Genomic DNA, 26,074 nt, shown 5'->3' with positions numbered 1-26,074 from the left:
CTTTAGCTGAATACTAAATAGCCCAAAGAAGAATAACTCTATGTATTCACTTACTTCCTTCCTTTTTCTCCTTTTGAGGAAGCAGACCCTTTTTCAGCTTTTGCTTCATTTTAGGAAATCTTTGTCAATTCCCCCACTTCCTCTATCCCAACTAATGTGTTAAAGTCTAAGCGCAGAACAACGAAATTCTGTTCTCAGGACGAAGGCACTATGTCTGGAGCATGGGTGGTTTGAAAAGCAAAGGAGAATGAGGGACTTCGTGCTTGGGATGGAAAGATCCTATAGTCACAAGCAAAACTGTTGGAAGAATTTCTTACCTTGAAAATGTCTTGGGATGAGAGAAGATATGACCCACTTTCCCTGCGGGCTCACCGTCATGTTTGCAGTAGTGGACGCAGCACTGACGAGGGTGAGAGCCGAGATCTTATGATGATTCTGCTCCAAGACCTGGCCGTTGAAATGAATGGAGAACAGCTCTGGCCCAGAACTCATTCCGATCAGATGCCAGCTGATGTGGTCATGGGCACAAACTGTGATGTCTGAGAGGGAGCGGTGGGGGGGACAACAGGCGGTCAGCGCTCTGCCATGAACAGTTCACCCACAGATACCTCCTGACACCTGCTGCGTGTCAGCCGTTGTTTCTGGGGGTTCAGACCCTCCAGCTGTGCCTCCTGCCCTGGCAGAGCAGACATCCGAGTGTTGGGCAAACAAGCAGTCACCGCTCACCGCCATGAGTGGTGCTCGAGAGCTAACCACAGAGCCTGGAGATGAGCAAAGTAGTTCAGAAACACAAGGATTGATTGCTAAGGCATTAGGCCAAGGAGGGAACCAAGTAGGTCACCAACCATCCTGGTCTACATGGGACCGAGGTGTTTCCCAGGGTGCAGGAGTTTCAGTGTTGAAACTGGGAAAGCCGTCTGAAAGCCTGGGCAGCTGGGCACTCTAGAATCAATTTGCGCTCAGCTGGAAGGCATCACCAGAGCCTGCAATACGGCTGGGTTCAGGGGTCTAATCCTCTCAGCTGGACAGAGGTCGAAGCTCTGCTAAGGAAAAGATGTGAAGACGCTTTAGGAATTTTTGATTGCTTCTTTAACCACTTGCTGATTGTTTAAATGACAGCGCAATGAATTGCTCTGTGGGGTATAGACTCCCCTTAAATGCAATGGACAAATTTTCATTATGCCAGGCCATGAGGAGCATTTCATAGATGAAGTAATGGAAACAGAATAAAAGCTGAGTTTCCTTCTTTGTGCTCACAGTAACTGGGAAAATGCTGATGTGCTTGGTGGGAGAGTCCAACCCTGGCTCCCATCCTTGGCTTGGGTTTTAAATTTCAGATTCACAACCCCTAGATACTACATTATGGAGCTGAGAATCAGTCCCTTACCTACAGAGAGGCTGAGGGGCTTGTATTTTTTAGGAGACCACTGTAACCTGGCGGGGATTCCTAAATCATGGGTGAGAACAAGAAGCTAGAACCTGTGAACAAGAAGGTAGAAGGTAGGAGGCTTTGACGAAAGTGTATCTACTCCAAAGAAATTCTTACACTGAATTAAGCAATTACCATATCTGGATTAGCATTTTTCATATTTACTTAACTTACCTTGCTCCATGAGGCAATTGTGAAGCATTAACCTTCCTGTTTCTACTAATGACAGCCCCCTATCCTGCCTCTCTGAAGCCCCAACTACTCTTTTTGACAATAAATTCATAAACTCTATGACTTGATCGAGTTATTAATTTTTTGCATAGGACTTGCTTTTGTATGACTTCTATACATTTACAGAAATGTAAAATGTAAATACAGAAATTACAGAAATGATTCACTCTGCCAGGACAGAGATACAATGTGTCTTCGACTACTCCCCTCTAAGGATTATAGCACTGGCAATGTCTTTTCTATGTAAGAAACGTCCTAACCACCTCTGCCCAAGGATGGGTGGCTAACCCGTTTTTGTAAATAGGCACATGGAGACAATTAACTACCAAAGACCATACCAAGCTAGAGATGTGAGCAAGGCTTGACTCCGATCTCCTAAGACAGATATCAATTGACGAAGTTTTGGGGACTCTGAGTAACAACAGAGTCATCTGAGTACATCTGTATTAAACCAGGTGGGAAGGGAGAGCCAAATGAAATAGAATGCAATTTAAAAGTGAAGTCCAGATCTCAACCTTGGACAAGTTTTGTTTTTAGGAAGTAAGCCAGTTGTGATTGTCAAATACAGAGAATAGCCTCTGAGAAGCTTAGTGTTCTGAAGTATGAAATTATTTAATAAAATAATGTTTTCATTTTTCCATTCTTTTTCCTCAGGGTCTTTGGTTCTAAGTCATTTCTCCCATCCAAGTACTAACCAGGCCCGACCCTGCTTGGTTCTAAGTCATTTCTATCAGAGAGATGGAAGAAGAAGTCTGGATGGGAGTCAGTTTTGTTATTTTTCTTTCTCTCTCTTTTTTAAAAGATTTTATTTATTTATTTATTTATTTATTTATTTATTTATTTGTCAGAGAGTGAGCGAGAGCACACGCATGAGCAGGCAGAGTGGCAGGCAGAGGCAGAGAGAGAAGCAGGCTCCCTGATGTGGGGCTCGATCCCAGGGCCCTGGGATCATGACCTGAGCCAAAGGCAGATGCTTAACCAACTGAGCCACCCAGGCACCCCTGTTTTTCTTTCTCTTAACAGTTGCTCTGATTTTGCTTTTCCACAAGAATCTCCATGAAAACGGAGAGTGAACGTCCTAACACGATTGGGCATTACTCATTCATCACCTTTTGAAACCCTCCCAGTATTTTTGTATGTGGCGTATTTCTCCTGATCTACTCATCCCCACTCCTTGCCTTCTTTCTGTTGATCCTTCCTGCTAGGGAGCGACCTTCAATTTGTATTTTGTAGGGCTTTCTCTGTGGAGGAAGGCATGGTCCTCATGCAGAGGAACCGCAGAACTCACTGAAGGAAAGACTGAGCTTGTATCTTGGAGGTCTTCCTAGAGGCACAGGGCAAGGTGGAACCTGCGCCGTCCCTACAACCCATACGTTAGCTGCACACTCTTTCTCTAGAGAAGACTGCTGAATCACTGACCTCTGAAACCAATAATCATTATGTGTTAACTGAATTTAAATAAAAATTTTAAAAAAGAAAAAATTTCTCCATATATGCATCTTTTCTCAAAATAATATTTTGACAAGTGAATAGCCATGAATTTGGCAAATGATAACAATATACTCATCGAAGAATGTTCTAGAAATGCTTTCTTGGATCTCTTCTCCAGGCCTCTCAGGAATCAAGAGTCCAAGTAGGGCAGCATTTGTACACGCGCACATCTACGTATTTGACCCCTGAACTACTTAAGTCGCCCCCTGGGAGGCTGCTGTGACCCTTTCAGACACCATTGGTTCAAAGTCTAGAGCTGCATGTCCAAGATGGTTGTTGCTTACAGAACATGGAATGAGGTGTGCTATCAGCGTGAAGTTTGCTGAATTTCAGAGATTTAGTATAAAGAGAAAGAATGTAAACTATCTCACTAATAACTGTGTATATTGATCCTAAGTTAAAATGATAACATTTTGGATATATTGGGTCAAATAAAATAGTATCAACATTAAAAAAAACCCAAGGGTTTTTTTTTGTTTATTTGCACCTGTTTATTTTTTTTATTTTTTGTTTATTTTTTGTTTATTTTGTTTATTTGCACCTGTTGTTTATTTTGTTTATCAGCACCTGGGTGGCTCAGTGGGTTAGAGCCTCTGCCTTCAGCTCAGGTCATGATCCCAGGGTCCTGGGATCGAGCCCCACATCAGGCTCTCTGCTTGGCGAGGAGCCTGCTTCCCCCCCCACCCCCTGCCTGCCTCTCTGCCTACTTATGATCTCTGTCTGTCAAATAAATAAAAAAATCTTAAAAAAAAACCCAAACCCAAAACAAAACAAAGAACAAATGATGGGATCTTGAGAACCACTTAAGTGGATTACGTTATCTTTCCAACAAGGAGTTGAAAAATAGTGTGTATGGGGGCGCCTGGGGGGCTCAGTGGGTTAAGCCTCTGCCTTCCGCTCAGGTCATGATCTCAGGGTCCTGGGATCAAGCCTCACATCGGGCTCTCTGTTCAGCGGGGAACCTGCTTCCCCCCTCTCTCTGCCTGCCTCTCTGCCTACTTGTGATCTCTGTCAAATAAACAAATAAAAATCTTAAAAAGAAAGAAAGAAAAATAGCGTGTATGAGCTTGGTCAGCTTCTGTAGGACTTCAAGGAGCGCAGTGGACCAAAGGCACAGATGCTGCGGCCGTGGCGGGACGGCATCCGGGCGTGTGCTACCTGGCATTGTTCCGTTGACATAGCCATTGACCGTGTACATTAACGACGACGACTGGCTCCAGCTCTTGCTTTCATCAAACACAGCAAACATCAGCACATGTTGTTTGTCAAACATCTTCTGAACCCCGTCGTCAGTGAGGGTGCCTATGTAAGAAAGGACGTGCTTTTTAATAGCATCCCAGACAGAAGACTCTCACTAGGTACTCAAGACAGCAAAAAACTTAAGGCAAACAATCAATCATGATGATAACTTCAAGAAGTTCTTATTTTAAAAATAGTATCTTGGGGCCCCTGGGTAACTCAGTTGATTAAGCAGCTGACTCCTGATTTCGGCTCAGGTCATGATCTCAGGGTCTGGAGATCGAGCCCTGCATTGGGCTCCACACTCAACACAGAGTCTGCTTGAGATTCTCCCCACTCTGTCTGCCCCTCCCCCAACTCACATGCACACACACTCTCTCTCTCTGAAATAAATAAATAAATAGACATTTATTTATTTATCAGTCTTTATTTATTTATTTGACAGAGAGCGAGCACAGGCAGGGGGAGGAGTGGGAGAGGGAGAAGCAGGCTTCCCACTGAGCAGGGAGCCCGATGAGAGGCTCAAACTCAAGACCTGGGATTACACCCTGAGCTGGAGGCAGATGTTTAACTGACGGAGCCACCCAGGTGCCCCAGCAAATAAATCTTTAAAAAGTAGCATCTTTATCAAGTAATAGTGATTGGGGGCTTGTTAAAATCCTAGTGCCACAGTAGGATTTTCTCTGACATCTCTAGCCTTGAGGAATGGGATTTAGAGGTAAACTTGTCCAGGTACGAAGAAAACACATGTGGTGACGGTCAAGGCTTTAGCGGAAGTGCTCAGTTTCTCGAGTGTCAAGAGGCCAATAAACAGGGACTTCAACTCAGCGGGCAAGGCACCCTCCGAGTCTCATACAGCCACCTTGCTTGCACGTGTGATGAGGCGTTGGAGAATTTGCGGAGGTCAAGATTAATCCATTCTCTCAGCTGAGAAAGGCAGCTGACAGTAAATGAAAGTAAAATGAAGTAAGAGCTTTTTATAAATTTGAATTTTTTTTCAGCGTCACCACAGTATTTTTATATACCAGGCCATGCAAATGTGTATTTGTGCAGTGAGTAAATGAATTAAGGATGTGCGTATGTGTGTATGTGTGTATGTGTGTATGTGTGTGTGTATGTGTGTGTATGTGTGTGTGTGTGTGTATGTGTGTATATGTGTGTGTGTGCATGTATGGACAGGGGGCGGGTCTATCACATCGTTTCCCACAGAGTAGTTTATTGTGGTGGTTTATGTTTTTAATTAACATATAGTGTACTATTTGCTTCAGGGGTACAGGTACAAGTCTGTGCATCATCAGGCTTACACACATCACAGCACTCACCATAGCACAGACCCTCCCCAGTGTCCATCACCCAGACACCCCATTCATAACCCCCCACCCTCCAGCAACCCTCAGTTTGTTCCCTGAGATTAAGAGTCTCTTGTGGTTTGTCTCCCTCTCTGGTTTTCCTGTTAGTATGTTTATTGAGCTTCCATTAGATTTATAGATTCATTTAGGGACAAGTGGCATTGCTATAACATTGAATCTTCTCCCTCTCTGGTTTTGTCTTATCTCATTTTCCCCTCTCTTCCCCTATGATCATCTGTCTTGTTTCTCAAATTCCTCATATCAGTGAGATCATATAATTCTCTTTCTCTGTTTGACTTATTTTGCTCAGCATAATACCCTCTAGCTCCATTCATGTCACTGCAAATGGTAAGATTTCGGGTTTTTTTGATGGCTGCATAGTATTCCATTGTGTATACATACCACATCTTCTTTATCCATTCATCTGTTGATGGACATCTAGGTTCTTTCCGTAGTTTGGCTCTTGTGGACATTGCTGCTATAAACATTCGGATGCACGTGCCCCTTCAGATCACTACATTTGTATCTTTAGGGTAAATACCCAGTAGTGCTGGGTTGTATGTAAAGTTCTTTCCAAGTACTCTCAGCAATATACAGGATGTATACTTTCAAAAAGACTTGGCCTTGAGGTAAATGTTAGAGATCTTATGGACCTGGTATCAGAACATACTCTCAGACAGGATTTACTTGGGAGAGTCTCCCAGGACTGAGAAAAAGGAAGGATTAGAAGGATTAGAAGAAACAGGAATACCCATGTCAAGCAAAGATCTGGTTTCTGTGCTTCTCCCTTTGATTTACAGAAAGGTTCCAAGATTCTCCCAATCCTCATTTCATTATAGTATATCTTACCCTTTCAATCTCAGTTGTTGCTCTTTTTTTCTTTACCTTTCTTACAAATGAGCAGAGGTCCAATCAGCCCAGAGTTGAAGTCCAGTATCAAATTTTCATAGGAGTAATAGATGTGTGTAAGGCAGGGAGGGTCATCGTGTGTGGGTCCGCTGTCCTCACCGATCTTCCACTCGTATGTATATTCCTGGCCTGGAGCGATGGCGTCATCCATCTTCTCCACAGGGAAAGTGTGGTCAGAGTAAGAAGCACCTGGAGAAGAAGAGCCGTGAAAACATCTGGACAGTCTCTGAGGACAACTTTTCCATCATCCTCAAATCTGGGGGAACATAACGTCTCTATAGAGGTATATATGCCTTTCAATAGTGAACCTTTGTTATTTGGAAAAATTCACATGTACCCACTTCTATGTCTATGCAATTATAAGGGCTTTGGTCTATGGTGATTTGAAGTGAATAAGAAAGCTACCAGTATACTCGGTAAGATTTAGAAAGTTAATTTTCTAGGGCATCTAAATGACTAGTGTTTAGGTATCATCAGAGAGTTGAATCACCGTTGATCAGAAAATCACCTCAAGATATGAGAATGGGTTTTACCTCTATTTTCTCTATAGCGCTTGACAAGATCTCCTCCATTTAATTGCCTGTTAGCATTGGATGTGAGCACACTCAGAGCTTTTTCTACGTTGTTTCGTTTCTCTTCTGTATTTCGTATCTTCTTTCCCACCTCTGACAACCCCAGCCCTATTTTTTCACTTTACCACCCCTCCACCTTGTGATCACCCCATCGATCCCCAGAGCCTTGGAGTCCAGCTCCCTTACGCTGTCTGCCTGCTGCTGTGATTGTGACATGTGTCTACCTCTGACGTTTAGATGTCCTACTCCTGTCCCCTGAGTGTCTCAAGACCCACCGTTAACAGTCTCGCACGTACTCTGGCTGTCCTGACTGGTGGGAGAGAAGGAGGATGTAAAAGTTGGTCTTCCTGACTGAAGAGAGGGAACTGCGATGCGGAAGATGGAGAGAAGGGACTTGGGTAGAATTTCAACAACGAGAAGAAGATGAGGCTAGAGATGGAGCAAGTGAGGTCAGGAAGGGAGGTCAGTGTTATGGACCGCAAATGTGCGAACCATGCCTCGTAATCAGGCGAGTTTCACGATCATCAGCCAGTGCAGGAATTTCTCTTGGGGATGCATTTACCTTCTGTTTGGTACAACAGCTTGATAAATTTGACGTCGAAGGGGAGACCATCAGAGTGGAGACAGGCGCAGAAAAAAAGGATTGGAAAAAAGGGCTCAGATGTTTTACACGATGGGGTGAAGTGTTTGTGGAAACCTTTCTTACTGAAGTGACTGTGCTTTTTAAAAACAAATGATTAATTTCTCACTCCTATTCTCTTTTCCTGCTCCTTTTCTTCTCTATTCTTCCCCCTTCCTCTCTTTTCCTGCCTCCCCCCTGTCTTCCTTTCATCAACTTTACTGAAGTCACGTACAATAAAATCCACCAGTCTTAAGTACAACAAAGCTGTGTTTTGACAGATGCGCACAGTGGCATCGTTACCGTCACAGTGAAGGTACAGAACAGTTTTATCGCTCTGGGAAGTTGCCTTGTGCTGTTTACAGTTAGAACGTTCCCCTGCTCTCTGGGCCAGCAGCTCCCGATCTGCTGTCTGTCACCACCTTCCTCTGTCCTCTGAGGTCATGGAAGCGGAGCAATCTATTACATACCCTCTTGTGTTACTCATGTGAGTGTGGTGTATCTTTCCATCTTCTGCCTTTTCCCGTCCTTGTCTTTAAAGTGGATTTCTCAAATTCAGCATAGAGTAAGGTAATTCTTTTTATCTGGTCTTACAATCTCCTAGTTGCAGTGTTCTTTCCCTTTGCTTATAATATAATCACTGATATGGTTGAGTTTAAATCTACCATCTTCCTCTTGTTTTCTATCTATCCATCTGGTCTTTATTCCTTTTTCTTTTCTTTCTTGCTTTCTTTTAGATTAATTGAGTATCTCTTTTTATCTCCACTATTATTTTATTAGCTTTTCTTTGTTTTATTAGTGGTGCCTTTGGTTTACAATATATGACTTTAACTTATCAGAGTCTACCTTCAAATAATATGATGCCATTTCACTTGTAAGACACTTGCAATAGTACATTTCCGTTTCCTCTCTCCTGGTCTTTGTGCTACTGTTCATCATGCATACAGTTTACTTCTGTATATATACTATATCCCTAATAAATTGTTGTTATTTTTGCTTTGAAGTTTAGATGATTGTCTTTTCAACAGATTAAAAATGAGGAAAAACTTTCTCTATATTTACCCATTTCTGAAGCCTTTTATTCCTTCTTGTGGATCCAAAGAGCCTTTTAATATCAATTTTTTTTTTTTTTTACTAAAAGACTTCCTTTCATGTATTTTTCTGGACTGCAAGTGGGAAATTATTTCTTATTTCTATGCTTGAGACAGTCTTTCCTTTTTCTTCATTTTAAATGGTATTTGTGGTACAGAATACTAAGGGAACAAAATGCCCTCCCCCACTGCACACCAGTACTTTAAAGATATCCCTAATTATCTCCTGGCCTGCACTGTTTCCACTGATGTCTGCTGTCATTCTTATTTTCGTTTCTGGGTCTTTTTTTTTTTGGTCTGACACCTTTAACATTTTCTCTTCATCACAGGTCTTCAGTAACTTAATCATGATGTGCTTCGGTAAGGGTTTTCTTCATGTTTCTTCTTGGTTTTGCCAAACCTTTGTAGGCTTGTAGCCATCATCACATTTGGAAAAATTTCAGCTTTGATGTCTTCAAATATTTCTTCTGTTCCTCCCCATTCAGGATTCCAATTACGCATATGTGAGATTGCTGGATATTGTCCCAGAGACTACCAATGTCTTGTTCGTTTTGCTCAGTCTCTCTCATCTTCATGATTCATCTGGGCAGTTTCCATTGTTATGTATAATATCCGCTGTTAATCTCATCTGGTGTACTCCCCGTTGCAGCCATTGTATTCATCTGTAGAGTTTCCATTTGTGTGTTTTCATGTCTTCCGTCTCTCTCCTCATCGTGCTCTGAACATAAGGAGAATATTCATAATAGCCGTCTGTCTTTGCCTGCCAGTTCTATCATTTCTTTCTATTGATTAAGATTTTTTTTTTTAAAGATTTATTTATTTGACAGATAGAGATTACAAGTAGGCAGAGAGGCAGGCAGAGAGAGAGAGAGGAGGAAGCAGGCTCCCAGCCAAGCAGAGAGCCCGACATGGGGCTCGATCCCAGGACCCTGGGATCATGACCTGAGCCGAAGGCAGAGGCTTCAACCCGCTGAGCCACCCAGGCGCCCCTGATTAAGATTTTTCTTGATCTGGGTCTGTTTCTATTGATTAAGATTTTTCTTGGCTACGGGTAGTACATTTCCTGCTCCTTCTAATGTTTGTTCATTTTTATTAGCCTTGTGAGTTTTACATATTCCTTGCTGGGTTTTGTTGCATTCTTGTAACTAGTATGTTACAGTGGCACGCAGTGAAGAGACGTGGAATTGATTTGATACTTTCAAATCTTGTTTTTAAAGTTCCGTCACCTTCTGAGTAGTCTGCAGTCTGGACTAATTTTATCCAATTTTTGTGCCTTCTGTTGATTTACCTCTACGCAGTGCCCACTTGTGAGGTCTAACCTCATTTAATGACGGGAACATAAACAATTTCTCTGTGTGTGGTCCAGGGACTGTTCTGCCTGTGTCTTTCTGGTGGTATTTTCTGTACTTCTACTACTTTCCTCACATGCATGTGCAGACCAACACTGAAGTGAAGACCTGACAGCCCCCAGTGTAGATTCTTAAGAACTCTTCTCTGTGCCTGTACCATCCTCTTGAGGATTCCGTCCTACAAATCCAGCCACTTCGGCCTACCAAAAGTCTAAACTCGGTTTCTTTAACTCAAAGGACTATTGAACTCTGCTCGGGTTCACCCTCATCGTGCTGTCCTGGAAACTCTCTCCACGCAGTGAGCCTGGGTACACCAGACCCACCTCATTTGTTACTCTGCTCCCATCGAGCATTCCCTTGCATCACCTGTTGTTCAGTGTCTGAAAACTGCTATTTCATGTTTTGTCTGTCTGTCTGTCTCGTTGTTAAGCAAAAGGGTAGATCCGATCCCTCATTTCCAGAAGCCAAAGCTGAGCTGCTGAATTCCTATACACTATTTCATATTGTAGAATATTAGCTACTGTTGTAGCTAACTGCACGTAATCAGGACGAGTCTAGTCTACTCACACTCACGTGAGCTTAACAGCAACAGCATGTTTGGGCTCTCCAGATGGGAGTGTGAAATAAGGCACAAGCTTCCATCATCAACGAGGCAATCGGACACAGCATCAACATGCGTCATGTCCCGCACGGGGTCCTGAGCATGGAAGCCATGAGACAGAAGAGTTGAGTAGGTCTATCCGGATTCACTGACACATCTCCACAGAACACAGAGCATCTTCTTTATGCGAATGGGAATGAATACGACCAGGCTTGGGATGACATGACAGTCGTAATATCAGCCTTACAGACGGAAACAAAGATGGGCTTTACTGCTCTTCGAAGCTGGCGACGTGTTGACGGTGATTACACTGACGGCATGTGGAAAAGAAGACTCGTTACGGCTGGACCGTAAAGTCTTGGCAGGAGACCGAGTCTGGTTACTGTTTGCTCAACACAAATCCAGCTGTATTAATGCATTCGGCAAAACTTTCAAGAGCACTGCTTTACCCATAAGATAAAGCCCAAGTTTGTTACCGTGGCAGCTGCGTCATTTATGGGTTTTCCCAGTCTACCTACCCAGTGCCATCTCTCCCATGCCCCGAAGCTGTGCACATTTTGTACTCCAACAGCTACCTACTACCTCCAAAATATATATCCCAAGCTTGCACTCGTCTCTGTGTCTCTAATGCCATCACCCTAGGAAAAAACTAGACTCCAGAATTAGCCTATTAATCGGTCACTGGGATTCTGGTACAAGACTACCCTCCCGATCAATTTCCCGACTTGTATACAGAATGACGCCTTTAGACTTTGGATCTTACTTTGCCAGACTCCTGTTTAAAATCCTAACCACAGCGTCTTCTTTCACAAAATTCTTAACACGGACCACAAGTCCATATGCATCTCCCCGACTTCTCTCTCCATTCTCATTGTGTGTGACCTTTCCCCTTGATACTATGTAACACTCTCTTGGGCCACCTTTTAGTTCCCCAAACAAGCCAAGTTCCGTCCTACCTCAGGTCTTTACAGATACCACTGCCTCGGCTTGGAGTGTTCTCCCTCTTTGTCTTTCTTTTGGGTAAATATGGGCTCATCCTTTAGATGTCACCTTCAATACAAGCTTACTTCTTTCCTGATCTCTATTTGTGCTGCTTATTTTTTCTTTTACAGCACCCGTGATGTTTACAATTAAGTATGTGTGGTGCTGGATGACTTGGTTCATTTTCTCCTACTAAATAATAACAATTTACATCATGCACATTTCTGTCACCAGAATGCAAGCAACTCAAAGGCAGGTGCTGGTTTATATCTGGTTAATATCTCTGGTACCTTTCACAGTGCCTGGCATGGAGAAGGTGCTCACCGAGTGTATGCTGAATTTCCAAGATTGAAGATCCTGTGGGCTAGAATCAAGGTTATCACGTCTGAGCTCACAGGTGAGTAGGAATGCATGGTATTACAACAAATTTCATGCCAACATTAACCTTATGGAGATACCGTATAAGAATCTGAGTTGCTGTCTTTTCTTAAACAACGACAACACCACCACTAACATGTTGTTCTTGTGACCAAATTTCTGCATAGAATTTGCTGCCCTGAATCCTGGCTACCTCCTTTAGATAAGACAATGACTCTGTGGTCCCCAGTTCCTAAAGGACATATTTTTTCATGAAAAATATGGTTTTCTCCTGACTGTGTTGTGAAACTTGTGCTAGTGAAAAGCTTAACATGGGATTACACTGTATCTTTCTTTTTGCTCTCAAAGATAGCTTGACATTGATAACCAAATCGACTATGGGCTGAAATTTCACTCAGATGATAAAAAGGATCTGAATATTAAAAAAGGATCTGGGGGCACCTGGGTGGTTCAGTGGCTTAAGTGTCTGCCTTCGACTCAGGTCATGATCCCAGGGTCCAGGGATGGAGCCCCTCATCAGGCTCCTTTCTCAGTGGGCTGTCTGCTTCCTCCTCTCCCTCTGCCTGCCACTCTGCCTGCTTGTGCTCTCATTCTGTCAAATAAATTAATAAAATCTTTAAAGAAATAAAAAAGGGTCTGAATATTAAGGAGTTGAAAAAAATTTTTTTAAAATATTTTATTTATTTATTTGACAGAAAGAGAGACAGCAAGAGAGGGAACACAAGCAGGGCGTGGGAGAGGGAGAAGCAGGCTTCCTGCTGACAGGGAGCCCGATGTGGGGCTCCATCCCAGGACCCTGGGATCATGACTTGAGCCGAAGGCAGCCGCATAATGACTGGGCCACCCAGGCGCCCCCAGGAGTTGAGAAATTTTAAAAGTTTGAACAATTTCCGAGAGTAATAATATTTCAGTCTAAATGAAAAAGAAAAAAAGGGTTTTTAAGGAAGAGTCTCTGCTAATAAACAGGAAGAATTATCTCTGGGAAGTTACAAAATAATTCTAGAAGCAAAGGACAAACAGGTCTGATAAGGAGAGTTGCCCTCTTGTCTACTGACTGGACCTGGCATGGCACGTTGTTGACTAGAGCTATCTCCAACCAAGCACAATGGCCCTTATTCCATGTTCCGGATTCTTGGCCTCATGATGTTAGAAAGTGGCGTTTCTGGACATGATGTGTCTACTGTTCCAGCTGTTAAAGCCTCACAGGAAATTCCTGTAGTAGGAAGTGGCATTCTTTCTGTTGCCTTCAGAAGCTCTCAAAAGGACAAAAAGTGATATTCTTCGTAGGCCGAGAGGTAACTTCTGAAGTCCTTCCTCTCTTTCTCCGGAAAAATGCATGCTCATCCTTCAGACATCAGCCTAAATGCACTTCACCCATTCCCTGGTGAATAGTACATGTATTTATGAATACAATTAGGTTAAATATCACACATACACATTTTTAATGAAATATTTGTGAGATCATGTAATTAATGATACTTTCTCTCACTGGATTGTGGGAGAGTCCAGAATTGAAATTTCTTGGTTGAATCACTTGCTGCCTCTGCAAATTTGGGAGTTTCTTTAACCTCCCTTTTAGCCTCACTTTTCTTGTTTGTAACAGTATAATGTTTCCTCTAGCAATAATATGATCATTTTTGATGGGTAATGAGGACTAAAAACGTATGTAAAATGTCTGGCTCCTGACCGATGCTATGGCAGCCTGTTGCAATACATTTTAGTACATTGACTATTTTCTTTCTCAGCCAATTTGCAACTGATACAGCCTCTCTCCTTTGTGTTGTACTTCTGATAAGTTGTATCTAAGTGTCCTTGAGTTCTGTCAACACATGTGAGAAAGATTAGAGGTGGTGACTTATCTACTCTAAAAGTGGTAAAAACTGGTAATAAGATTGCTCATAATCACCAGCAAAATTAATAAATTTCAGATCAAAGGGGAAACAATGTGTAGGCTCTACTTTCTAATCCACTCCTCAGTCCCTCGGTCCAGAAGTCATTATCATCACCATGACCATGTTCCAGGCTCTGAAGGAGGTTCCTGGACACAAATACAAAGAAGTTCGTAAGACCTGAGGGGCTCACAGCTCAGCTAACAGTAGGGTACATGCTGGTGTCTCAGTTGTGACGGGTTTCCCCTCTCGATTTCTTTTAGGGCCACTTGAGTGTAGAAGCCACAGTTAGAACACATTGTGCATCATAATATGAAGCAAACAATATTGATATCTAAGAATCACCCTAAAAGGCTTTAACACACACTAGATGTAGCAGTGTGACTGATTTCTGAATGCTATCAAATTTATTTTTAAATTGTCAGGGTTTCATATTCAGTTTTATTTGAACAAACAATGGTTTTTAAGTGTCTGTCTAGTTGACCAAAGTAAATTATTGAGAATTTCATATTCATTTGACATGAATAAGAATATGAAGTTACATACAAGATAAATTTAAAATAATTGAATGAGGGCGCCGAGGTGCCCCAGTGGATTGAGCCTCTGCCTTCGGTTCAGGTCATGATTTCGGGGTCCTGGGATCGAGCCCTGCATCGGGCTCTCTGCTCAGCGGGGAGCCTGCTTCCCCTTCTCTCTCTGCCTGCCTCTCTGCCTACTTATGATCTCTCTCTCTGTCAAATAAATACATAAAATATTAAAAAATAAAATAATTGAATGAATGGTTTTATGTTTACCATACAACCTAAAAGGTGGGTTATGAGCATCCTGAAACAAATAGTGAACAAATTTGTACATGCGGAAAGATTCTCTAGTTATGCTGAGTGAGGATTACTTATGAGGTAATCTTGGGACAATTTAATCAGTGTTTTTATTCTTTTAACTTCAAAGTATTTTATCCTACATTAGTCCAGAATAAAAGAGGCATGTGGTAGCTTTGAATTTCACAACCTGCGTGATATGAGGCATGAAACACAAGCAGCTACTTAAAGGAAGCGTTTATGAAACGCATTTCTGGTGAATCTGATTTTGACTTTGTAATCGAAACAAAAGTTGAAGCTCTTAACTGAAGAGGGGAGAAACGGACAGGAAAGACTTCTGTGCTAGAGCACAAGAAGTCCCTGTTCAGCTTTGTGCGAGAATGAATTCTTCACACCAAGGGTAACCCTCCGTTTTATATTGACTCAAGTTTGTTCACTGCCTGCTCTGCCCACAGTCAGTGTTGCAATTTGTTTACGGACCATGATGAACCAATTATTAGCCAAAAGGTTCTCAGTACTTTTTAAAAATGTAAAATGCTACATATAAGCTTTGGGAAAGGGAAGTTACATAAAGACCCACTTGGGTTACCCACTAGGGTGCGCATTCTTGAGATCCTCCCTTATGACTCATTTTTTTTTAAACAACCGTTTTCCTTTCCACTGAATTAACGTAGGGCGTGCTTCAGTGTGCACTCAAAGACCAGGAGCCTTTCAGAAGCTGTAATTTAGTTAACGGCAAAGTAGAATGCCAATGTTTTCTAAGGAAAGAGATTCCACTGCATGGGGAGTGCAGTCTCTCTGGAAGGGGAGTTCACATTTCTGACCTTTATGAGAATTATTATATCAGCCACTACAGTTTGTTTTGGGTATTTATCATATACTCAAAGAAGTGCCAAAATATTCAGATGAAAAGTGAAACATCATTGCCCACATAAGCACTGGAATGTTTTGGAAAAATCCAAAAGACTAAGTTTTCATATGGAGAATTTGGCAACACCAAATGCAAAAAAACATCTGATGGAAAACGCATTTCATCTATCTGTCTGTCTATCTATCTTTTCTATTCTGAGTTGGCTCACTAGCAGACAGCTGAATATTATAAAACTGATTTTGTGATAAAATACTCATAATGCAACTCACACATTTCAGTGACTACATAAAGCAAATAAACAAATACTATTAAGATTCACTGTGAAGCAAACTTTAAAAGTTAATTGACCAAAACAGCTACAGAAATCTTACTGAAGAACAACATTTGCTCAACAGTGCATATTAGAAACAGCTCAGTGCATTCAAGCTAGTTTCTGAAATTATAGCCTCAAATTGAAAGTCTTAGTAATAGAAAGTTTTTAAGTGATCAGGTATAACTGCAGATATTTTATTTCCTGGTTTCAAAATATATTCCTGTCAAATACATGCTTAAAGGAAAAGTTCTTGTGAGCACTGTTGCAAATCGTGATTTGTCCAACCCGTCAAATGGGTTACTCGTCCTTGCCCTAAGTACTAGTGAGGTGTCTCCCAGTCGTGCATGGGGAGCGGTGCGAGTGGGAGTGGTTTGGCGACACCGAGCTACAACCTTGCTTTTGTATCAGGTGCCGCCGATTTATGGATGAAAGGCTTTCATGAGACTTTCACTCTGAGTACTGTCTTTCCTGGCCAGAACTCAGATTTCCCACCATCAACTAACTAAAGCATAGCCAAGAATTCAAAAGGCAACACGACTTCTGGCCAACTAAAATAGATATTAGAAAACAACACCCACGAATGAAAGCTCAGGGTCTTTACCGATAGACAATACCACAGACAATAATTTTCAAGTCTGTCTACTTAGACTGTACATAATTCTAATATCCGTGGGTGTTTGTACAATCTCACAGTAGATTAGAAATAATGGCTTAGAAAGAGATTGGAGTTTAATCTAAGCTACTGAAAACAAATTTTAATGTGGTCACGATGACGAGCCACGAAATAACGACACCAACAGCAGGTAACATTGTCACGCATCAACCATGGGCCCAGAACTTGACATATGACTGGCCCCTGCCATACCCTTCAATGGGAGGAATTGCCATGCCCGTGTCATAGGTGTAAAACTAAAGGTTAATGGTAAAGAAAGTTGCCCCCAAGTGCCCAAATTTAAAGCCAGGTCATTCTGGCTCTGAAGCCAGCATTCTTTCCATGGCTGTCTTTTCCTTCTAACTGATGAAAATAGGTCTCCAAACGCTTGCTGAAGCTCAAGGATTAATCCCCAGAGAAGTAGGATTGCGGTCAAGGTTGAATCATTGACTGTTCAGATCAAGCAGCCCTAGGGGCAAGGACTGAATCCTGCCCTAGGCCTACTATATTGTCTCAATCTCCCACCATCCAATTCTCAGATACCTGTCTGCAAAAAAGGAGTCTGGGTTCTCACATAGCTGGTCCAGTATGTGCTTAATGGATTCCCCACGCTGCCCCAGATAGTCAAGCCGTGGAGGACGCTGTGGGCCAGGGTGAGTGTCAGGCAAGAAGAGGATGCTTGATTTTAAAGCAGAGGGCACAATAAAATGAACAGAAGGCTTGTCTTTTTCCACGCAAGGCACTCAATCTTAAATAGATCAAGTTTGCCTCCTGTTTCCAAAATAAAATTTCACTTTCCCAACCAATCTGTATTTACCTTTCTCAGATTTAGGCAACTAGGGGCAATAATGAGGTGACCAGTGGAAGCGGTGGGAGCATCTTAAACAGTTGCTCATAGACCACTGGCTGGGGGGAACTCAGGAATAAATAAACAGTAGAGAAAGGAGGATAATGTTGCAAGGTCCGTTCCCTCTGCAAACAGCCCAGCTACAATACAAAGTCCATGAACCTTACCTCCTCCCACATTTGAAATGGAACCTGGATGGGACATTTGGGGGTTCCTCCCTCCGGCATGATATTGCTGAATTCTCGATGTAGTTGCCCGGAAGCCTCGTAAGTAGGTTAAGCGGCTGTTTGTTATGCCACTGTATGATTTTAGGAATATAGGAGAGACTCCTGCACATCCTACCTCATTCAGAGTCTTGCCAAATTGGCCCTTAAAGATGTCTGACATTTCAGGTAACATTCATTGTTCTTCCTCAAGCCAAAGATTAAGGGCTGATGCAAGTACTCCTGGGAAGGGTAGTTTGTTCACCTATTATCAGTCCTATATGTGTTAGTTGGAATGAGCTCGACTACTAATTTACACAAGAAATAATAAATGTAAAACGCACTGTGTAATCCACAAATTACCAGATAAGTAGGAAATTATCTGAACACGCTTAAAAATTTTAATCGAGATGTAACATAATTTGAATACATTTTAACTGAAAAATCAACTTCACCATCACGTCTAATGCCAAGCCTTACCCAGAGGTTTCACGACAACAAACCTATATGAGGTAGTATGATTCTTAGTCTCATATTACAGCCGAGAGAGAGATGAGGCACAGAGAGGTTAGGCAACTTCTCAAAAGTCACCCAGCTAATAAGTGTAAGCCAGGATTTGCACCGAGCAGTCTACTTCCAGAACCTGCACTGTAAACCACCTTCCTACTCAATTGCCCCCTTCAAAGGTATGATGGCTGGAACACATGGGAGAAAGAAAATTTGTGAGTCATGAAAGGACTGAAGTTATTTAAAAGTGTTATGGTACTCATACCTAGTGCAATATGACTACAATTTTCCGATATCAGCTCCTAAGAGAACTCCGCTGTGCTTGTTGTGGTCTGAACATCATCGTGATGGAAATAATCAGAGTGAGGGCGTCAACAGTACTTACTGTCCCGTGGCTAATGTGGTCACTTCTGCCACCTTCATCTCTGTGACCTCTGTTGTCGTCATCATCGCAATTTACCGAGGGCTTCCCATGTTCCAGGAATCCTATTTCAGACACTACCTGAACAGTCTCATTTTAATCCTCAAAGCAAGCTTATGCGGTGGGTGTAAGTGTTCACATTTTATACACGAGAAGACTGAAGCTCAGAGACGTTACGCTCATAGAACCAGAGGTGACGCATTTGGAATTTGAACGTACGTCTGCCTTCAAAGCGTAAGTTCTTAACCATTTCACTTCGTCTAAAATTGTGATAAGACGCCTACCGCCACCGCCACCACCGAATACCTCTCATGAAGCGCGCTTTACTGCGCCAGGCCACCCCGCCACGTTAGCCCATTGCCACTGTTTCAAACTACGGTTCCCGGGCTACATCCGGCCAGCTGTCTGTTTTTGTAAATAAAGTTTTATTGGGACACAGCCACACTCATTCACTTGCACAATGTCACGGTGTTTGTATTGAAAGGTAGAGTTGAGCAGTTACAACAGAGATCCCAAAGCCAACATGCTTACGACCTGGCTTCTCACAGAGAAGTCTCTGGACGCCCCCTGCTTTAACCCACTTTGAAATGGGCATGTATTACTGTTCTCATTTACACATGAATATGTTGGAATTCAGAAAGATTAGGCAATTTTCCCATCCAACTGTTAAAGAGCAAGAACCTAGTAAACACCTGAGGTCCAGACGACTCCAGATTTTGTTCCTTTTCCTCCCCGAAGCTTACAAAGGCCACAACTTTCACAGCCACCCGCTGAAGGAAAGGAGATTTCTCTAACATGTGGTTTACAATCTGGTTTTAAATGTCGGACATTGGTGTTAGAGTTGTACGTTTTCCACTGCCAGAGGAATATTAAATTACTCTTACCTTCTGAGAATTTACTGTATTTAATTCCTTGAGGATGGATGCTTACGGGCTTGTCTGCCTTATTCTTAAAGTGAACTTTCACGATGTCTCCAACTTCAGCATACAAAGTAGGCCCAAGAAGTCCTACAGAAACAAGGATTTATAAAATAACTGTGTTCAGGAATACCAAAGACAGAGCTGCTATGCATGGAGAGACACAGAGAACCCCAGGAGTGATGGCTGTCACTCCCCCTGGCCCTGAGGCTGGCCTGCTTGTCTTCGATCTAGAAGGGATTGCCGGCCCCTTGTCTCAACGTTGCATGCAGTCAGGACAGGACAAGAAGGTAGAAATGTTTGGCGTGGGCTCAAAGCAAGTCAAGAGAGAGAAGGAATCGTTCTGATCATGTCTACCCCATCCTGACCCCTGTCATTTCTTGCAGATTACTGTGTTTGGTCAAGAGAAGAAAGTTTCACTTTCAGTTGTGCTGGGTGATTTGAGGGAGGTTGACTGGCTCCGTCAGATCTCCCTGAGGGGGGAATCTCAGAGACCTCAATAAAGTGAGGGCGAAAGTCACAGGGTACGCTAGTCCTGAGGTGAGTTCAGAGTCCCTGAGGCAGGAGTGAGCTTGATGCGTCCAAAGAACAGAAAGGAAAAGAGCGCAGGCCGAGTGCGAGGAGATGGGGGAGGGCAGGTCACGGGGGGCTTCGCGGGCTTTGGTAAGGAATTTGGATTATCTTCTGAACAAAATGGAAAATTGCTGGGGCTTTGTGCCGCAGACAGACATGGTTTTAAAAGTTCATTCTGGGGGAAAAAATAAAAAGGACCTCCTAGCTGCTGTGTGAGGAGAGTGTGCGCAGAGATGGGACTGGAACGGGAGCAGGCCGCACAGAGAAGCCGCACACGCGGCGGGGAGGTGGGGAGAAGAGGCTGGGTTCCAGATTCTGGAGGCAGAGCTGGATTTGCTGCTGGGTTGTCGTGGCCTCTGAGAGAGGGAGGCCAAGGGTGACCCTGCGGTGTTTTATCTGAGCAATGGGGTAAACAACGTGACCAGTGACTTCAATGTGGGACACTGTGGGACGACAGGTGAGAGGGGCAGATATCAAGAGTGACGTCCCAAGTCCTACACGACAGGTGTGCTGAGTCTTGCGGCCACATGGATAAACAAGACCCTGTCCCTGTCCTCAAAGACCTCAAAGAGCTCGCAAGCTCACGAGGGGGCAAACGTGCGGTAGGAGCTACCGCTGAGAGGTGGGCAAAGTGCTGTCGGAGCAGAGGATGACGGGCCAGTTCCGTCTCCGGGTTCCGGGAGGACGTGATATCTGAGTCGGGCTTCGGCAGAATCATACGTGAGGATTTCCCAAAATTAAATGTTTGTGACTCTCGCCACCAAAGTTAACTGCTCTCACTTCCCAGCCACCTGTAAACCCTGTGGGGTTAGCTTCTCCCCAGCAGAGACCGCGGGAGCTTGAGGAGAAAGGGGCAGCAGTCACGGAGTTTAACCAGCATTTGTCTGCAGGGCTGATGGTCACGTGAATCGGGTCCCCACTTACAGAACTGTAATGGTGACTAAAATAGCTGCCTTCACAGAGCTTAGAAAAAAGTAGGAAGGACAGATTTCAAGAAACCATCACACAAACATTTAATTACCATCTGCGGAAAGTATGAGAGAAAAGCACAGCTTACGCTGAAGAGTGTTTGACAGAGTGATCTTGTCCGGTCTTGGAGAAAGGTGGGGGCTCGGGGTTGGGACATGCTTCCTTGAGGAAGCAATGCTTGAAATGAAGTCCAAGGGCAAAGAGGCAAAGGCATGGGCAGGGACATTTCAAAGAGTGGGATGAGCACGTGCAAAGGGCCTGTGGCACCAGAAACCTTGGCCTATTCAGAAAACTGACAGATGGCCACAGTGAAGCTAAAGTTTAACAGATAAGAGAGAGAGGCAGAACGTGAGGCTGAAGGCACAATCAGAGGCCCCATCATGTAGAGCCTTCTACGTCTTTGAGTTTTGCCTCTAAGTGTATCTGGAAGCCAATCAAGAGTTTTAAGCAGGGGCGAGACATGGACCAGATCTGGGGTTTTACTCTCTGGGGGCAGTGGTGGAGGATGAGCTGGGGAGAACTCAGAGTGGGTGCGGAGAGAACAGAGGGCTCCAGGCAGGTGATGTGGTGACTTAGTGTAAGGTGGTGATGAGAACATGCTAGAGAGCTATCAGAAGATGAAACGTCAGGGCTTGGCGGATGGCGTACAGGCGGAGCGTGAGGGAGACCAAGTTGCTGTGGATGGCTGGTGATGTTCTGGCTGGGGAGCGGGGGCAGGAGGGAACCCTTCTCTGACATGAGGACACTGCGGGAGGGTTTGTTTGGTAGATACGGTAGGCAGAATAATGGCCCAGCAGAGATGTCCGCGTCTTTACTCCTGGGACCTGTGAATATGCTACGTGGGGTGGCCACTGGGGCTCTGCAGGTGTGACGAAAAGAAGTTTGAAATGGCCGAGTTCCTGAGATTATTATCCTCAGGGAAATGTCATCCAGCATCCTTATAAACGGGACGCAGGCGAAGCAGGGTTCACAGTCCGGCTGGATCTGCAGACGGAGGACGGGGCCCCGAACTCGCACGTGCAGGCTGCCTCTAGTAACGGGAAAAGGCAAGGAGAGGACTGTCCCCCGGGGGGGAGAGCCCTGTCAACGCCTTGATTTTAACCCAGTGAAACTTATTTTGGACTTCTGACCCCAAGATAATAAACTTGTGTTGTTCTGAGCTATGAAGTTTGCAGTAATTTGTTAGCTATGGGCAATGGGAAAACAGGATCTCTGGGGGCGCCTGGGTGGCTCAGTTGGTTGGACCACTGCCTTCGGCTCAGGTCACGATCCCGGAGTGCCGGGATCGAGTGCCGCATCGGGCTCCCAGCTCCACAGGGAGTCTGCTTCTCTCTCTGACCTTCTCGTCGCTCATGCTCTCTCTCACTGTCTCTCTCAAATAAATAAATAAAATATATATAAAAAAAAAACCAGGATCTCTGAGACTGAAGCCCCCTTTCCCTACTTCTGTCTTTCTCCCTGCAGTTTTCTTACTGCTTTCAGCAAACCCAGCTGCATTTATGCTGATGTCACGCCTGGAACGTGTTGTTTGCTTCTGTGTTCGCTCTGCACAGAACTGTGGAGGTCACACTGCTCAATCTTCCATTGAGAGATACTTACAAAGCCTGGGATGTGGGGGTGGGGAGGATGGCTTGCTCAAGGTCAGTCAATCATTGGGTGGTGCCCGTGAGGTTAGAACTCAGGTCTCTGGACTCTTGAACCAAAGCTTTCTCTCCTACCTTGCACAGAGCAGGTTCAGAACCGCCCCCTCTCCTGAAATAGTTCCAATGTCTACACCATTTGTGACTCCTGACCACAACCGGCCGGGCTGGCTGAGCTCTCTCTCTCTTCTGGCTGCTACCCTCGGTCCTAGCTCCTGACGGAAGCCCCCATTGGCTCTTCCCACCTGCCGGGGATGCCCAGGAGCCCAAAAGAACGCTGGCCACGTGGTCACAGCGTGCACGGCATTTGTTGCCATGGCGCCTTGTTTGGGTGATTTGTTTGCTGGCATCGTGTGGCTACAAATGCCCATGCCCGGGATAAGTCTTCTCAGTTATTTAACCTAATAAGACCTCTTGTTGCAATGAATGGTCTGGAGTATTTATTTGCCTCCCTTTCTGTTTCCTTGGAATTAAGGCAAAACAAAGGGATGTTTTCATAAATGCAAACCAAACACCTCCCCTCCCGTGGGCAAACACATGAGTGCTGCCTGAGCTGCTGGTCAGCTCCTCCGTCAGCCCGATGGCCTGGGACCAGCAGTGACGTGGGGGACGGGGCCGCCTACCTTGCGGTCCCAGGAAGGTAGCACAGCATGTACCCAATTTCATGCGGTTTTGCAGTTGCAAAGGACATGAAGTCCGCTAATCCCATCCCCTGCGCTCGTGCATGTGCGTTACAGAAAACAGGGAAGCCCCTTCCGGGCAAACGTTTCACAGCCTTCCTTGAAAGCGCTCGGAGTTGACACTCGCCATTTCGAAGCCCCAGGCTGGATTCCCGAAAATGAGCCCCGGTACTTGTCCACGTGGCTGCAAACCCCGAGGCAGGGACCCCTCCCGACCCCCAGTCCTATGGCCTGCCCCCCCCCAACTACAGTGACTTCTGGGCTCGTGTTGCAGAAGTGTCACATGACTCATTCGTGCAGGAATTCGTTCCGCTGGAATCACACCTGCCAAGAGCAGGAAATAGGGGAAAGGTGCCAGTGACCTAGAACCAGGCTGGGCACGGGGCAGGTCGCAGAGTCAGTGGCAGTGTTTGAACCCGGAGCTTCGTAGGCTTCACCCCGGATTTGCCACACTATATCAGCTACAGACGGACATAAAGATGAACAAAATCCTACCCTTGCCTTTCAAGGATTCGTAGTTAAGTAACTTTGGGATTTCAGGAAGAAGCTGCTTAAAAATGCTGTTAAAAGGCCTCAGAGTTCACTGAAAACAAATGTGGTATGAGATACACAGGGGTCGGTAGAAAGGTGAAGTTTTAAGTGCAAAGGGTTTAAATGTAAATTAATGATCAAGGTCTACTTCTAATTAATGAGGTTGAATCAGGAAATTTCTACAAAAGCTAATAATCTCAAAGGATTAAAAAAAAAAAGATTTTACTAATTTATTTGATAGAGAGCACAAGCCTGGGGAGCAGCAGGCAGAGGGAGAGGGTGAAGCAGGCTCCCTGCTCAGCAAGGGGATCCCAGGACCCCGGGATCATGACCTGAGCCCCAGGCGACCGCTTCACCTACTGCACCACGCAGGCGCCCCAGCTCGAAGGGTTCTGATCACGTACTCTCCTCTCCAAAAACCATCAGTGACTCCCTCCTTCCCAGAAGATAGTCTCCGGCCTGGCCCTGGCCTTTCTAGCACTTAGGGTCCTCGGCACAGTGGCTTACATGGCCCAGACATTCAAATTCAGTGAACCTGGCAAAGCCACACAGGTAAGGCTCCAAACGCCTGTCCGATTCCTCTTTCTTCCAGGGCTAGTGAGTGTGTTTCCCAGCTCATTGTCCCTTTGCACACCTACAGTTTAATTTAACATTTCTTCAGTATCTGCTGTACGTACTAAGCTTGGAACCAGAGCTCTGAACACGAAGAGACTCTGACAGAGGACAGGAGATCCTTCAACTTCCCACCCACAATGACAAACTGGCTTTTAGTGGTAACCTTACTGTCTGTAGCCTTGCCGTCCTCCCTGAAGGTGACCCCTCTTCTTCCTCAAGCCGAGTCCGCCCAACTCTTGAATCGCATCGCATCCTACTTCTTCTGAGTCTGGCTCCGGCCATTACTCTCCCTCCGATGTGATCACCCTCCCCTTTTCCACTGGATATGTTAAGTCGCTGTATTCTTGTTTGTAAAAGTCCAAAATAGATTTAAGCCCCTCCTTCCCTTCCAGAACCACCCTGTCTCTCCTCACATGTGGAGCCAAGTTTCAGGGAACAGTTTTCTCTAAGTTCCTCCTGCTTCTGTTTCCTCCTTCACCTCCATCCACCAGGGAAGCGGCCCTGGGGAAAGCAGTGAAGAGAGCTTCAAGGGGGGTCACTAAGCAGTGGGAAAAGAGCTGGAAAGAAACCACTGGTTCTGGCATCCAGAGTCATGGGTTTTCTGAGAGGCATTTTAGCGGACTTATGTTAGAGAGGCTCGGGGAGGAAACAGTATTACAGAGAGTGGAGTGGAGGGCTCGTGTGGGAAAACGGCCCTGAAGGAAAGGCAGGCAGTCGAGGGGAGATTTTGTCCTAGGAAGGGGTGGGCCTGAACATAGTTGTGTTTCGTTTTACTGCTGTAGACTTTTGGCTGAAGGGAAGGTTCTAGCCAAGGAAGACTGAGGACAAAGGGAGATCAGAGGAAGCAGGACAAAACAGTTTGCACAGAGAGGTAGAAGGAGTCCGGGAAAGCTGACCAGCCTTCACTTGGTTAGTACAGAAGGACGAGTGAATTGTTGACCAGGCGACCCAGCGGAGGAAGTTCTCTTTTTATGGCCTCTACCATTCCTGTGAAATATGGGATCATATTTAAGAACCCCAAAATCCATTCAACCCACTTTCTTTGATTAAAAGGGAGGTGAGGAAAAGGGTGTTGGGGCGGGTCCATCTGGTAAGCGTCTGACCTGAGTTCAGTCATGATCTCAGGGTCCTGGGATCAAGCCCCACATTGAGCCCCATATCAGGCTCCAGGAGGCTTTGGGTTCTGCAGGGAGTCTGCTTCTCCTGCTTCCTCTGTCTCTTCCCTTGCCCTCCCCCGCTCATGCGCTCTGTTTCTCAAATAAACAAACACAATCTTCAGGGGGAAAAAAAAGAAAGAAAGAAAAGATGAGGAAAAAGAAGAGATTTTTCTTTGAAAACAACAGCTGTTGTATACCTCAACTAAATAAAACAGGAGAAGAGGGGTGCCTG

The 26,074-nt window shown here is 44.6% G+C and overlaps 1 protein-coding gene across 1 annotated transcript in view; it reads right to left on the bottom strand.

The window, feature by feature from the left end:
• Positions 1-26,074, bottom strand: part of F5 (coagulation factor V) — a 69,951-nt gene that overhangs the window by 39,239 nt on the left and 4,638 nt on the right. Inside the window, exons 3-6 of the mRNA XM_045982334.1 lie at positions 19,645-19,767; positions 6,625-6,837; positions 4,310-4,453; positions 318-539 (exon numbers count right to left, since the gene is read on the bottom strand). Coding sequence (XP_045838290.1) covers positions 318-539; positions 4,310-4,453; positions 6,625-6,837; positions 19,645-19,767 — 702 coding nt within the window. The remainder of the gene's footprint in view (positions 1-317; positions 540-4,309; positions 4,454-6,624; positions 6,838-19,644; positions 19,768-26,074) is intronic.

Source organism: Meles meles, chromosome 17, assembly GCF_922984935.1.
Source record: "Meles meles chromosome 17, mMelMel3.1 paternal haplotype, whole genome shotgun sequence".
In the NCBI taxonomy this organism is placed as follows: Eukaryota; Metazoa; Chordata; class Mammalia; order Carnivora; family Mustelidae; genus Meles; species Meles meles.
The sequence above is the reverse complement of the archived record's forward strand: the minus strand, read 5'-3'. Positions and strand labels throughout refer to the sequence as shown.